Source organism: Psittacula echo (assembly GCF_963264785.1).
Source record: "Psittacula echo genome assembly, chromosome: Z".
Classification (NCBI taxonomy): Eukaryota; Metazoa; Chordata; class Aves; order Psittaciformes; family Psittacidae; genus Psittacula; species Psittacula echo.
Window position 1 is genome coordinate 19,141,322 of NC_137742.1, and position 16,824 is coordinate 19,158,145.

A 16,824-nucleotide genomic window follows, 5' to 3' on the forward strand; every position below is an offset into this window, starting at 1 on the left:
TAATTCCATACTGCTTTCAAGTGATTTACCAGTAAAATCCTTACACTAATGGTGCAGCGAAAGAGGTGCTTATGCTTTTACTGGTACTTAAGTGTCAGGCTTTAAAAATTAGTAGATATGGTTGATGATGCGTATTATTATTATGCTTAAGTTTTCAGTACATTTGTATTCAATATTATAGAATCATAGAATCATAGAATAGTTAGGGTTGGAAAGGACCTTAAGATCATCTAGTTCCAACCCCCCTGTCATGGGTAGGGACACCTCACTCTAAACCATCTCACCCAAGGCTTTGTCAAACCTGGCCTTGAACACCGCCACGGATGGAGCGTTCACAACTTCATTGGGCAACCCATTCCAGTGCCTCACCACCCTAACAATAAAGAATTTCTTCTTTCCCTGCTTAAGTTTTAACCCATTACCCCTTGTCCTATCACTACAGCCCCTAATGGAGAGTCCCTCCCCAGCATCATTATAACCTCCCTTCAGATGTTGGAAGGTTGCTATGAGGTCTCCACACAGCCTTCTCTTCTCCAGGCTGAACAGCCCCAACTCTCTCAGCCTATCTTCATGCGGGAGGTGCTCCAGTCCCCTGATCATCCTCGTGGCCCTCCTCTGAACTTGTTCCAACAGTTCCATGTCCTTTTTATGTTGAGGACACCAGAACTGCACACAATACTCCAAGTGAGGTCTCATGAGAGCAGAGTAGAGGGGCAGGATCACCTCCTTCGACCTGCTGGTCATGCTGCTTTTGATGCAGCCCAGGATATGGTTGGTTTTCTGGGCTGCCAGCACACACTGCTGGCTCATATTACGTTTCTCATTGACCAACACCCCCAAGTCCTTCTCGGCAGGGCTGCTCTGAATCTCTTCTCTGCCCAACCTGTAGCTGTGCCTGGGATTGCTCCGTCCCAAGTGTAGGACCTTGCAGTTGGCATGGTTAAACTTCATGAGGTTGGCATCAGCCCACCTCACAAGTGTGGCAAGGTCCCTCTGGATGGCATCCCTTCCCTCCAGTGTATGAACGGAACCACACAGCTTGGTGTCATTGGCAGACTTGCTGAGGGCACACTCAATCCCACTGTCCATGTCACCAACAAAGATGTTGAACAAGATCGGTCCCACTGAGGGACACCACTCATTATTGGTCTCCAGCTGGACATTGAGAATTGACCACAATTCTTTGTGTGCGGCCATCCAGCCAGTTCTTTATCCACCGAGTGGTCCATCTATCAAACTGGTGTCTCGCCAACTTAGAGACAAGGATGTCATGCGGGACAGTGTTGAACGCTGTTGTCATGGTTTAAGCCAGTTGGGAAGTCAGCCATGCGGTTTCTACTCCCCCACCCCCCCCACCCCGAGGGATGGGGAGGAGAATCGAAAGAATGTAACTCCCACGGGTTGAGATAAGAACAGTCCAGTAACTAAGGTATAACACAAATCACTACTGCTACCACCAATAATAATAATGATAAGAGAAATAACAAGGGAAGAGAATACAATACCACCCGCCGAACAAGCCCAACCAAGCAGAGAGTGCCCTTCTGGGTAACTCCCAGTTACATTCCCGAGCATGACGTGCTGTGATATGGAATACCTCTTTGGTCAGTTTGGGTCAGGTGTCCTGTCCCTGCTTCCTCCTGGCTTCTCCTCCTCCCTGGCAGAGCATGAGACTCACAAAGTCCTTGGTCAGACTAAACATTCTGGCCAGCAACTGAAAACGTCGGTTTTATCAGTACTGTCCCCAGGCCGAAAGTCAAAAACACAGCGCTGCACCAGCTACTAAGAAGGAGAAAAACTGACTGCTGCTGCTGAACCCAGGACAGCTGTGCAGAAGTCCATGTAGATGATGTCAACTGCTCTACCACTGTCCCATTAGTGAAGCCATGCTGGCTGTCACCAAGCACCTTGTTGTTTTTCATGTGCCTTAGCATGCCTTCCAGGAGAATCTGCTCCAAGATTTTTCCAGGCACAGAGGTGAGACTGACTGGTCTGTAGTTCCCTGGGTCATCCATTTTCCCTTTCTTGAAAATGAGGCTTATATTTCCCTTTTTTTTTTTTTTCATATATTGATAATTCATGGTGATATGGCTTTTGGATAATTTATTAATTTTTTTATTAATTTTTTTGATTGAAGAAAAAAACTTTATTATGAAAATATGCAACATAGAAGAAGAATATTAAATCCCCATAAAATTGTACTGCAATTTTAAAAATCAGCTTATTTTCCAAACTGCACTGTCAAATGACAATGGTAGATCATATTCCATATGAAATGCAACACATCTGATTATTTCATGGGTTAAGGTTCTAACATACACTAGAGGGTTATGTTTCATTCTCATTTCAACTGAGTGATGCTGGTGTGAAGCTGGCATTTTAGCTTTGCCAGTTTTTCTGATGATCTTAGGTGAACACTGTCACTTCCTGACTTACTGGTACAGGAGTGCATTTGCAGGAAGTTCAGTTTTAATTGTTGCCTGTAAATTATGTTCACCTCACAGCTAGACTGGAGTTTACCTACTAACGTATAAAATGGCAAGCCTGTGAACGTCCCTGTGATTTTCTTAGACAGTGAAATGAGTAAAGCTGATTAAAGTAAATCAATGCGCATATCAGCAGTCTATGAATTGCCTAGTGCAATATCAGTTGTTCTTGTGGGGTTTTGTTTTCCAAATGAACAAACTTTTGTGTTCCTAATCTCTAGTTTTTCTTCAAGTGCAGTGTCTTTTATGATGTGGATGTGGTGGTAGGTTTTGTAGCCCTTCCTGGTTTAGGCAGCTATTTTATGGTTGTTTATGTTCATGGAAGATTGGATTTAATGACCACTGTGGTCATTTTCAGTCCCTTTCACATTTTTGTCTGCTTGGGTTTCTCAGTTAAGAATGTAAAATATATGTTATCACAAAACTATATTTAAATATTTATTTACTTATATTTAAACTGTCCAGTGCAATAAAACCCCAGATTTCTTAACCACAGTTAACAATTCATCAGTAGAGATGAGTAAGGAGACACGCCAGCTGAGGATTATCTTCTCTTTTAGCAGTGACCACTCATAAATTTCAAACCAGAAAAGCTATGTGTGTCTTGGTAGAGAGCTGATACCATGATTACCCATGCTGGTACATACATGCTTGAGGTTCAGGGTTTTGCTAGTGTGCAGGTCAGAGCTGATCTGTACAAACAAGCAATGTCAGCTCCCCGGTGCTATTGCAGGACAGAGCTGGTGTTCCCTGCAGGCATTTTGCTGCTGTGCAGTTGGGGACGAAGATGCACTTCCTTCTGACCTTGTAGTGTGAGAGCGCTAGCATCTGGGGGCCATTCATGGTGGAATTCGAGCATTTCAACAAATATGTGACTTATTTTCCATTACTGCCTGTGGCAATCTCTTATCAACTATATTCTCATGGGAGGCATATTTCTAGTTACTGGTAGGAGAAAAAAATTTTAAAAACATCTTGAAAAGTATTGTTGGCAATACAATTGATTCATTGCAAAAAATAAACATATGCAGTAGGAAAGAGGAATTGTTAGGACAGTGGTTCTTTTTTTTTTTTTTCAGTCTAAACTCAAGCATTTTTAAACCATTCAAAATTTGCTTTTAACAACAGTAGGTTTCATCCCTTATTCTCCAGTTCTGCTGTCAGAAAACTGCCAGTTTAAACTTTACTAGGATACTTACGTTTGTGAAAGTGTTTTCTATCTTAGACTATTGTAGCATGTCCCTGCGTCATTTAAATGGAGTTCAGTTTTGTAAATATCCTGATTTATATTTTACTGGAACCTGTTAGATTTATATAATGAGTTTGTCTGAAAAATAATGTAGTCTTTGTGCTAAGAAGCAGTTCAAATTTTAAGAGTTTTCAAGTCCCTGCTGCAGTACAGGAGCGCATATTGTAAACAGGGAAATATGGAGTTCTTTATGTAGCCATGACATAAGAAGCTGGAGCAAAATAGTGGTTCCTTTTTTACTCTTCTAAAAGATGGCTCAAGTACAGAAAATAGATGTTCTATTGTGTTCCAGTGAAAATTATCATAGATGCTTGTTTGTTTTGTTTTGTTTTGTTTTTTCCCAAATCACTGGATAGCTGAGTTTGTTTGGGATTAAAGGACAAGCTAGATATTTGTAAGCTTCCATCTTTCCTCTTCTACTGCACTTACTACAGTTTCTTGGATCACAGCTGAATTTATATGCCCGCATTTTATGGACATAAAATATGAGCTATTGGCTTTTAGCATGCATGTTGACTGCATATGTTTTTGATGTGCTACATAAAAACTGGCTCGGATTTAAATTCTGTGGTGTTCTGGCTAGCTGGGTGTGAGAGGGTCATATCAGGATATTTGCACTTCCTTTTGGAGGATTTCATCTCTTCCTGAAGCCTTAAATGGTTCGGTTGAGAGTGAGCCAATGATTATGCTCAGCATAAGGTGATGAAAGACAGCAGTTTATAGCCATTGTGAAGTAAAGAAATGGAAAAAGTTGCTGCTTTTCAGAAAGCCTTTATTGCCACCAAAGCATTTCCACTCTGATACTAGCCTTAAGACTGCTGACCTTTGAGAAAATTGCCCAACAATCCCTGAAAACAATTGGGGGGAAAATTAGTGAACAATGATACCAAGTCAGGAAGGCAAAAAAAAAAAAAAAGTTGTCCTTCATCCTTGTAGGGATATAATAACATGAGTTTTCAGCTGGGCATTTTTTGCATCAGTTCTCAGGTTACTGCATTTCCCAGAATATTCAGGAGTTTCTGTCCTGGGGTGTTTTATAGCTTGTTGATTTTAGTTTTGCTGGGGTAGAGTGAGAAGTCTCAACAGATCAGATAGTCTATTTATTGCTATCAATAGGTTATTGGTGCTATGCTTCACATTCTCTTTAAAGAACCTAGACTATTTTATGTGTAAATAGCAGTATAGTGGCAATATGCCCCCTCAGAAGTACGTTAATTTGCAGTGTTTGGCAGTTTTCTCTGATTTTTAGACAGAATATTTTTATTTTATTCTTTGAAGATAGCTTGTTAGCTGACCAGGAGAAGACAAAGTGCAAAGCATGGATTTAAAAGAAACTTAAAATTATGTAGACAGTGGCATTTGCAATTTATGTTTGAATACTGACAGGTAGTAACTTCCTCCCACTCCCAGGATTTGCCAAAGTGATGAGTATTCGGTGCTTTCTTCTTCCTTAATCCTATATTATTATAGTGAAATTATGAAAGTGTAGGCCATGTTCCATAATGACAAAAGTCACCAGTCTCCCTTTTCTCAAAATAAACCTCCTTTGAATGGAAAGTAGGCATTATACTTACTATTGAACATTACTACATCTCTGCCTCAAAATCTCAGAGCGATTTGTACAAGATTTCACATGCGTTTATCATGAGCTTCAACTCTGATATTGTAAAATACATCTCTGCTTCAAAGATGCATTTAAGTTAACTGATTATTAACCCTGATAGGGTGGCTCTACGTAACAATGGTCATGCCATTTTTTTAAACCAGATATTATTATTGATGGGCTGACCTTTTTAACCAGTTCTACTCCCTATTGCACTATCCAGCTGTTTCTTTGGATTGAACTGTAGGCATAAGGTTAAAGGAACTGTTGCTTGAAGTAGTTTATGTTGGTTACATGTTCTAGAAAAAGTATGGGAGCTACCTGGAACTGTTAAGGAACTGTTAAAGGAACTGTTGCTTGAAGTGGTTTATGTTGGTTACATGTACTAGAAAAAGTATGGGAGCTACTTGCTTAAGAGTTAAAAAATGATTGAGTTTTCTTCCTCCCATTAAGCAAGCGATACATAATTTAATTACTTAGGAAATCTGAAAAGAATACTTAGAAATATTTAGGAATTAATTTGGATTATAAGAATGATAATGCTTTGGATACTCAGCTTCATACTTGTTTAAAAGAAATTGTAAGATTCTTATGGGATCTACTTGGCCTTTCACTTAGCCTAAGAGAAACAAAATTAATTGGAATATGTAAAGTAGGTTAATTAGCATAAGAAAAGCAGTCCAGTTAACAATGTGAAGTCAAATGAAAAATCGGTACTAAAGAAATGGCTTTGGGGCTTTCTAAGGGTTTTAGGGTTTTGATAGGTACAGAGTAGCTGTACAGCTGTACCTGGCTTCCCATGCTGGTTTCACTAAGTCTGTATAGTGGAAAGCTTACAGCGGCAGGATGTCAGCCTGCAAAACTGGCATCCAGTGTATTTGAATAAGTAGAAAACAACTGAAACATACCTGACTTTTCTTATCAACCTAGAGGAATTTTGTGCAGAGTTAAACCTACAGGTCCATGAGCAGTTTTGGAGGGAATTGTGAGGAACTTATTTTTCTTTAGGTTGAAGAGTCCTTGTTTATTCACTTTTTGTGTTAAATTAATCTTGCTCCTTCTTAAGCTTCTGGCTTTTATTTAAGAAAATAACGTACAGGTTCATTTTACCAATGCTTTCTTTGTGGAATCTGAGTTAATTATAGATGACTATAAATATCTTCTGTCTCAAAAAAAAGGTCAAGAGGTGAAACATCCTGGGGGCTTATAGATAAGGCTAGATGGTAGGAAACAACAGTTACAGTGGGATGTTAAGGAGGAAATGGTCTTGGATAGCAAAGGAAGGTGGGCCTAGATGGGAACACAAAGATTGTAGGGACTTGACTGGAGTTAAGTGTTGATGAAAGAACTACATCCAAAATGTGGACTGGAGATCCCTGAAGGCAAGCTGAAACATTTTCTAGGAGTTGTTTCACTTCCATCAAGCTGCTAAATTTGCTAAGCCTCTGTATATCTGTACAAATCAAGTAGCTGACCTCACAGTTTTCTGTATGTGACTGAATATTTCTAAGGCTTTTCTCCCTTCTGTGAGAAACTGCAGAGTGCTAAGAATTGTGCTGATGAGAGGACTACTTTCCAAACTTTGAACAAAATAGTTATATTCTGATGGCTGTGAACTGAAAGGGGCACATATTCTTGGTCTCTGCTATTGTATTTCCAAGTTTGCCTATTGCATTGTGTTACTCATTTGGAACCACATTACAAAGCATTGATTCAGTATATTTTCAGGCTTGACACCGCATTAGAAAGCTATTTTCCAGTACAAATGATTTAGTACAAAACCAGCAAAGAAAGCTTTCTTTAATAGGCTGTACAAAGCACTTAATTGGTTTTGAAAAGCATGCGGCTACTGAATCTGGAACATATTTCTTGGTCTTTTGGGGATATTTATCTACTTTTAATAAGAAGTCTTTTTTTTCCATAGTTATTTGGTCTTGTGCCAGAAAGTCAATCTTTTGCTCTTCAAAGGTTAAAGATTAAGGAAAAAATGCTGGAGGGAAAATTACACAAAGGTTCTTTAGTAGCCCTGAAAAATAAAAGGCTTGATTTAAGTAGTAATGTTTCAGAAGTTGAAACTTTTTTTAATATACAGCTTAACTTCAGATACGCTGATATTTAGCCAAGCAGGACTGAATGCAGTAGCAAACTCCTATCACAGGCTCCATGGCCTTCCACAATAAGGCCAGAGCACTGTGGCCCCCAAGCTCGCAGACGGCAATTGTACCATGCTGTTGTATTTTCTTCCACTGGAGATGTCTTGTGACTAAATCTCTTTCTCGTAAGACAAGACTGTATGATTCTGCAATGACATTATAGCAAATGAAGCAAAAAATAAAATGTGAAGAGAATCCACTTTCACGTGTTTCAGCTGTGATTTCATAAATACCATTTTTAAAGGTACATCTTTGCAACCAAATGCATGTTTAATCTTCCGTTGCTACCATCCAGATGCAGTCCTGAACCTAAATCCATGGTGTTGTGCTGATGCAGCTAAACGATCCGCTTTTCAGGAGGTTTTATTTGCTGAGGCTCAGTGCTGCAATTGGTGGAGGATGTAGTTTGTTCTCTGGTGCAGGCTTGATTCCAACTAGCTGAGAGTAGCAGCAGAGGCTTGCAAGGGCCAGCATGCAGTGGTATCAATTTCCTGAAGTGAAAGAGTTTTCTGATTGGTGAGGATGATACTGTTTGTCACCGCTTTGAAAATACATTTTTGTGGGAAACCAAGCCAATGCTCCCATTCCTGCTCCCCTCAATGAGTAACTGTCACTAGCATCCCAATTGCTTACATTCATGCTGTTTGCTTCCTTCTAGGATCACAACAGAGACAGGTAGTCTTTTACAATATAAATATAAAAGACTTTTAAAGGCAATCAATTATTGCCTTTTAAACTAGGACATCCTTCCCAGTACCACGTAGCTTTCAGTACATTTTGATGAGATTCACTGCTCCATGTTGCTGTATTGCACTCCTTTGTCATTTGCACGTCTTTAAAATATCCTTACAGCATCATTAGTTGTAATATGTGCTGTACAAGACATTTTTTAAAACCTATTTTTGCAAGAGGTCCAGCTATATGGGAACTCCATTTAATAGTTTTATCTTATATTAATCTTCAGCTTCAGTTTCTCTATCCTCTTTTATTTTCCAGGATACAAGCAGGTTTTTTAGAGTTTTCCAATGTTTTCCAGTTGTGCATACTTTTGCAAAACATTTCTGCTTGGTTTGTTGTACTCCTTGATTGCACTTAGCTTCCTTTGTTTCTGTCTCTGTCTTGCAAAATGCAGAGGAAATTGGTAAGGGCACCTGAAATGCTAGAGCAGTAAGTGTGAAATGGAACAAAAAATACCACTTTGACCACATGCTGGTGGGTAAAAGTGGGATGCAGCCAGCACGTGAGCCCTGTTCAATACAAAGTGCAAATTTGTCCTTTCACATTTTTTGCAAAAAACAGCTGTATTTTCAGGATAACCACGATTTGTAAAGTATGCAATTGTTATCTGCTACGGACCATGTACAGATAAAATATCCTAGCTGAATTTACCCTCTTCTCTTGGCTAAATCAATCTTCATGATGTCATTTATTGTCGTGATTTGCAGTGATAAATTTTTAACAGAATCACAGAATATTAGGAATTGGAAGGGACCTCAAAAGATCATCCAGTCCAATCCCCCTGCTGGAGCAGGAACACCTAGATAAGGTTACACAGGAATGTGTCCAGGCGAGTTTTGAATGTCTCCAGAGAAGGAGACTCCACAACCCCCCTGGGCAGCCTGTTCCAGTGTTCTGTTACCAATTTTCCGTCAGTAAAGAGCCAGGTGTTCAGCTTTGTTCTCCATTTTGGGTTATGTTTATACCCGTCTGTTTTAGGAAAGTGAGGGAGTCTATTCTGCAGTTCTCTGTTTGCAAATGTTACAGTAGCCAGGCAATTCACATGGTTGAGTCCCAGGGAAATCTAGTTTTGCATGAAGAATAACAAGGCAGACAGCACGAACGTTTTTTTAAAAGATTTCATTAAATAAAACAGAAAAAAATTTATTGGTGGCTACTGGACAAGTATGAACTACTACTCTGAGTTTGTAATAGAAATATTTGGGTTGTTGTCTTGGTGACTGAGTGTCAACCTTTGACGTATATAGGTACAAACTGTGCTCAACAAAGAGTGCCACATGCGTTATCAGCTAGTGTTCTCCTCAGTTTAAATTGGTAGTGAGAGGGACATTGTCCCAGGTTTTCTACAGTGCCTTGTTTCTTGTATAACATGAAGTTAAAAGCTGGAACTTCAGTTTTATCCTTTATTAAATATATTCTGCGTTTTTGATATGAATTTCAATCACTCTGTTCGTTTTAGTCATTCATGTCTGAAAAAATAGTGTTAATTTATCTACATTAACTGTGATTAAGTATATAGTCAAATACTATGTACCTTACAAAAACCAAAAAAAATAAAAAGTTTTTTTTCTCCTTAATCCCCATAACTCTCAATAGAAACTTCTCTAACTACCTTGTAGTTCTTCTTTTTCCACTGCTTTTGCCAATAGTCTTTAATTCGTATACACAAATTTCCTAGACACATGAGAATGCGTGCATTTTCGGAAGTGGAAGTTTGGAAGAGTGTAAGCTAGATATTGTTATTAATACAAAGTATCATTTTCACAGTCACAAACAGTGATCTTTTTAAATGTTCTAAATCATCAGCTTATGTGTACAGTGTGCTTTGGTGCTGAAGAATGAAACAAAATGTAAAAGCCAGGTTTGCCATAAGCCAGTAAATTATTTTTAGTTACCAGTGTAACGTGCATCACTGTAAACTCCACTCACTCCATTTACCACCTGCAGATCTAAATTTGCAGATTTGACTAGTAACATTTCCTTTTACAGAATCTGTGGAAAATGTAGTATGATACCTTGAAATCTACTACTTGCAAGAAATTGATCTTACACTGCTTATCATGGCCTTTACTTTTATTCAAAAACTTTATGTTCATAATGTTTCATACCACATGGAAGCTATAGAAGGTCATCTAGAAGCTATAAAAAGGTCATTTTCTTATTAAAATATGCCCCACAGTTTGTGTATGAAGTCAAACTTCAAAGCATCTGATTTCCAGCTAAGATAGAATGAGAAGATGAGACAGCAAAAGGATAGCCATACTGGATCAAATCAAAGCTGTTTTTTGTTCAGTATCATGTCTGCAGAAGTACATGTAAGCTGATACCTAGAGACAAAAAATAACTAAGCAAGCATATATAATATTCCTTTCCCAGCTTCCAAATAATTCCAGCTGAGGGGATTTCCTGAACCAGATGTGTGCTCTGCATAGTTTGTAACCTGCAGTGGTTTTGTCTTCCACTAACTTACTCAGTTATCCACTGAATATGTGACATTTAGCATCCAAAACGACCTTGTTGACGAAGGATGTTGACAAGTAGACCTGGTCAACAAGGTCTACTGGTGTGTTCCTTACTGTATGGAGTCACCTCTTCCTTATTTCTGACTAGTCTGGTCCATCTAGCTTCTTTTGATTCCTCTAGCTTTATTTTTTATTACATGTGTTATTATTGCTGGTTCTAATTTGACCTACCTCAGAAGCACAAGGATTTGGGTGGCCAGTAGCAAAGAACTGGCATTTTTTATTTCTCTTCTAGTTTGCTCGTTTTAGCATTTCATATTTTCAAACTTTATTTTATAACTATGAGGATTATCTTTTCAATTTTAATGAAGTGTAGTCATTAAATGGCAAGATTCTAGTATATTGCATAACAGATTAAGGAAACTTCGAGACCATTTAGCGTAGTCAACACCCATGCAAATCACAAGAGTTGTCAATATTGCATCATTGTGACAAAACTTCTTGTCTATGAACAGATGGTGGAATGATGATGAAGGTTATTGTGCTGAAGTGTACAAAACACTAAGTGCATGTCTAACCTTCTGTGGCTTTATGGGAAAATAAATTGAACAGATGAGCTGGAATCTGTGGCCTGTAATATTTCATTTCATAATAATTTACAAATATCATTGTAAGGTGAGAAAAGGGGAAAAATTTGAACCAATGATGAGTGAATTTTTTAAAATTTATTGTATTGATTTTAATTATGCTTTGATGACCAAGAGTAGGGGATGAAAACACCTATTGCAAATGAACAGGGATAGCAGAATTTCTTTAAACATAAATGTTTAAGGAAGACAGAAGATGCATGGATTACTTTTCTGGCAAATTATTTCACATCACACTAACAGCCATGATTTTTTTCTTATCACTTGCAATGAATCTTTTCCGAAGAATAAAAATAAACTCTGTTTTAGTTTGTTCACTTCTTTATATTTCCTGACTCTGTCTGGAGGAAGAAAATCTCCATTTACGTTATTTTTAACACAAAGGAAACTTTTCCTTTTTTGCTGTCCAGTGAAACTGGAAATGCCTACTGAGTGATAAATAGTCTTCTGTGATAATTTTGCTGCATTAAGCAGGAAGTAAGATGCTGAGAGAGACGGATTAGCATTGACCACTTGGGAGCTTAATTATAGTAACAAGCTTTCTGTGAGAATATCATCTCAGTGGTGAATAACACAGATGTATTTTAGTAACTGGACATTATTTAGGGTCTTTGACATGCAGCAAGTACTATGGATTTGGCTATTTTTATGTAACTTTTAAATGTCAGCCAATTATCATAAAATGCTTCTTTGAAATGAAATGGAAGTTGTGTATAATTGTGTTTTTAAGTAGTCTTGGTGTTCTACAAATTTAAATAATTTTTGGCTCTTGTGAATTAAATACAGAGCTCTGCAGCAGCAGTCAGTGGTTGCTTTTGAAACTGACTTCAACAAGACAAAGATGGAAGAGATCACTGTAAGAAAAAAAATAAAGATGATTAGCCTTGTTTTTATGCATAAATAGTAATTTTGGCCTCTTAAGGAGCCTCACAGTGGGTTATGATTATCACTTCAAACTGAAGTTTTCACACCAGATACCTCATTTTCTCTGAAACTTGCTATACAGCCATATTTTTACAGTATTTTCCCTGATGATGGTCACTGAGCTTTAGAGTATGGGAAATCAGTCTGAAGAAGCAACCGCTCTCATGACTGATCTCATCATAGTCCAACACCACTGTTGCAGAGCAACTTTTCGTAAGAGGGTGAATGTTGGATTTATGCAAATAGTCATATACAGGTGTATTTGAGATAACAATATCTGGTTGCTTTAAAAAAATATTCTAATCTTTTCCAAATATGAAAGGTCTACAAGTACTCTAGAATAGAATAAAGAGAAAACTGTATCTTTTTTTTTTGTCCAATATCGATTAAAATTAAATACATCTGAAAGCTTTTCCACATTGTTTTCCTGTGTATGTCTTCTGCAAACAGTTGAAAATTAGTTAATTCTCAAATTCATTAAAATTTGAGAACTATTACCTTGAATGAGGGAAGGAACATTTTGTATATAATTCTTACATTAGAAATGTGTGGAGCTAAAAGGAGTAAAAGTAACAAAAAAAAAAAAAATTACTATTAAAGGTAATAATGTTTTACTTAATATTATCTGAATTGTGATATACAAATGAGTGGTGGACTTTGCAAAATAGGCTTTATGTACAGAAGTCCAGTTGCTAACATTTCTGAATTTAGCTGCATATATATGTATATGCCACTTTCAACCCCTGTCTTGTACCCTCACTTAAGTTATAACTGAACACTGATTTCTGTAAAGTCTGGGGTTTTATGTGTGTTGCTACGTATTACTTTTTTTTTTTTTTTAAAGCTCTCTTTCACCTCGTTGGCTCTTCCAATGTTGATGTGAAAAATGCAATGACCTTCAGTGGGCCTCTGGAAGACATGTTCGGGTACACAGTCCAACAGTATGAAAATGAGGAAGGGAAATGGTAAGCTGTTTTACTTTTCTTAAATGGAAACTCCAAATTATCAGGTATTCACTGACTCAAACATTATATTATTATTTATAAGTATGCCTGACACAAAGGGTCAGATTCTGACAGTCATATTTCTTAAATACACAGTCATAAGGAGGCATAAAAACATTGGGAGGCTGAAAGATCCAAATTTATATCTACATTTATTTCCTGAAAGACATAAATGAGTTCACAAAATGGGTAAATTCCCTCCTTGATGGAGCTGAGAAAGTTCTGTGTTTTGCCTGAGCCCTCTTTTTTCCATTTCCCAAATAAAATCATTATCTTTTCCTTGTGTTAATGTATTGGCAGTGAAATTGCCTTTCTGTTTTACCTAACTAATTCTTCTGTTTTGCCTAACTAATCTGTATGATGTACTTTTTTTTGAAGTTTTCTGTTAGAGGTTGTCTGAACTGAAATTTTAACTGGTGGGAAGATTTCGCTGTCAAAATATTTATTACTACAGTAGTCTACCCTTCATTTTGGAGAGCTAATTATATCTTGCAATTAATAATACATTCATATTTGGGACTTGGAGCCTTCTTAACCTGTCTTTTCCTTCTTCTTGTTCTCCTGAACTATAAGTTACATTTTGGCATGCTTACTAGTATCATTTCTTCTTGGCCTTCTGATAAATACCTGCTTATGCTTTTCTCTTGTAAAAATAAACTTCGCAGGCTAACCACTGGGCTGGAGGACTGAAGTAACAATTTCATGGTGAAAGGTTTGGGAATCCTGAGATCCCCATGGTTATTTGAAGATTGCTCCGTTTTTCACAGAGCTTTGCCAGTAATATGATATTCTTGGTAAATCCAAGGACTCCCATGGGCAGCCTGGGATGACAGGCACTTTGCTGTGTGGCAGCCAGGTTGGACTGTTCTTCAGCACCTGAGCAATTCCTCACACAAGTGCAGGAGCTGCCTGACGCCAAGAGTCTGGCCACGAATGTGACACAGTGTTAACCATTAGCCATAAGGGATGTTCATAGAATTGAAACTGCAGAGCCTGCTTTTGAAAATACTAGCTCTTGTTTGCATCCTTGTTGTAGGATGAGGGTCATGGGAGCATAATAATGACCTTCTTTGAGCTAATTTAGACCTTCAGGAAATGGTATCTGTCCTAGCAGCTGGGATTTTGCAGAATTAGCTATATTGTTGTTAACTGTCCTGAAACTGTTCAAGACCGAAAAATAACATGAGCTGGAAATGGAGCTCTTCCAGTAGCTGAAGGAAGACAGGAATCTAAACTAGTGTACTAGATCTGAACATCTCTGAAATTAACTCCAGAGCTGCTGTTAAATTGTCAGGCTTCCAAGTTGCTTTCAGCATAGCAACATCCAGAGCAGGAAATCTGAAGGTTGATGGTTTAATATGCAAACCAGCTTTGTGGTGCTTTGTGGTGCTGCTGTAATGCTACCTAGATACCACAGATAGGGCTTTTCAGCAACAGAAGTTCTGTGAACATGGCTGCGGTTGTTTCTGTATGTAACTGTGGTCCTCTAAAAAAATGCCCACTGCAAAACGTCAGAATGGCCTTTCAGATCTCTTCTGTCTTTTCATGGCACCCTTTTCTTCTGAGAAAGGAACAGCACAGGGACATGATCCTGTTCAGCACTGACCAACTCTAGTAGGATGTCAAGCTCACTCAGCTTCTCTGCACTTAAATGGAAGGCTGTGGTGCCCAGTTCTAAGTTTGGTGTAAAAAATGAGCACATTACAGCATATAGTTGAAAAAGTAGTAAGATCTAGTATTTACTCAGAGTATGTAATTTTTCTTTAGGGTTAGTAAATTTAGTGTTAGTGAAAAAATCTTAAAGGATCACAATGAACTATTCTGGTATAATTTTTTTAAACCTGGATTGTGTACTGGCTTAAAATTGTCCTGTCTTTCTTTCTATTTTTTTTTCTTTTTTTTTTTTTTTTTTTTTTTTAGGCTACATTTTACATATTATGTCATTCAATTCGAGTATCTTCTGTCTGGACTCATTAATTTATGATTAAATGTTGAAATGGTTCTCTCAATAACTCTTCACCCTTAGGACACTTATGTCCAGGAGCAAAACTTAACCCAACTACTGCTCCTAAAGTACACACTCTTTTCTGTGTATGCTGTGATTTCTAATTTAATCCAAGTTCTTCCTTACACATTTAATGGAGCCAGTTGTTATCTGCTGGGTAATGCTGGACTATTTAGTGTAGCTAATGAAGATTTGGGAACAAAACCAGTGTCCACCTCTAAACAGTGTTTCCTGCTGAAAACTGGATTTAAGAGTGGATGCTAATTTGTGTTGCTTACAAAGTACTATATGAGAATAGTGATGTTTGATCACACCAAATTTTGAAAAAAAATGCACAGGATAAAATTCCTTACCATTTTTAAAAATCGAAATTTCTTTCAATAACACTTTTAATATCATTATTTTTTATTAAGGAGAGTAAAACCAATGTATTTTACTCTCCTGGCTCACCTTACTTTAGACTGAATTCTTCTGGATGCTTGTGAGCCTCTCCTTTTGCATTTGGTTGCTCAGCATTGAAAATACAATTTCTTCTAAAATATATTAAAGATCAAGGAGCTATTAAATGAAAAAGCTCTTTCTTTTTGTATTACTTTTAATACTTGTCATCCACTCACCAATATTGCATTCATTTTCCAGTGGAATTTTTAAAATTGTTACTCTATTATGTAATTTGTTTTATAGACACATTTCTTTCTGTGTCCTAATTAAAGAGAAGAATGTCTGCTTTTGCTTGTATCTGAAGTAACATAATAGATACTTTTCTTGCTTTCCGTCCTGTACTCCTAGTACAGCAGCTTGCTGCAGCTGTGCTCTCTAAGTTTTATTTTCTGACTTTCATGCCTTTCTTAAGAAATAAGAAATTTCAGGTAACTTATTTCATTTCCAGGGTACTTATTGGTTCACCGTTAGTTGGCCAGCCTGAAAAAAGAACAGGAGATGTATACAAATGTCCTGTAGGAAGGGACAACCAATCACCCTGCACAAAACTAAACTTACCAGGTATGAAAAAAAATGAAGCTGTGTTGTGTGGAGGAATAATAGGGGTCAAACCGCAGGGCAACAAAGATGATCGCAGGGCGACAAAGATGATTAAGGGAGTGGAGCATCTCCCTTATCAGGAAAGGCTGAGGGAGCTGGGTCTCTATAGTTTGGAGAAGAGGAGACTGCGGGGGGACCTTATTAGTGTATATAAATATATAAAGGGGGAGTGTCATGAGGATGGAGCCAGGCTCTTCTCAATGGCTAACAATGATAAGACAAGGGGTAATGGGTATAAACTGGAACACAAGAGGTTCCACTTAAACTTGAGAAGAAACTTCTTCTCAGTGAGGGTGACAGAACACTGGAACAGGCTGCCCAGGGAGGTTGTGGAGTCTCCTTCTCTGGAGACATTCAAAACCCGCCTGGACACATTCCTGTGTAACCTTATCTAGGTGTTCCTGCTCTGGCAGGGGGATTGGACTAGATGATCTTTTGAGGTTCCTTCCAATCTCTAACGTACTGTGATACTGTGAAATCTTAGGAGATTTTTAGCTAGTAAATATGCATTA

The 16,824-nt window shown here is 37.9% G+C and overlaps 1 protein-coding gene across 1 annotated transcript in view; it reads left to right on the forward strand.

Annotated features, from left to right (window-relative positions):
* The window catches only part of ITGA1 (integrin subunit alpha 1), a gene marked incomplete at its 5' end in the record, with an annotated part of 71,281 nt that overhangs the window by 16,838 nt on the left and 37,619 nt on the right, over positions 1-16,824 (forward strand). The window contains 2 exon segments of the mRNA XM_080638031.1: positions 13,107-13,227; positions 16,161-16,273. Coding sequence (XP_080494157.1) covers positions 13,107-13,227; positions 16,161-16,273 — 234 coding nt within the window.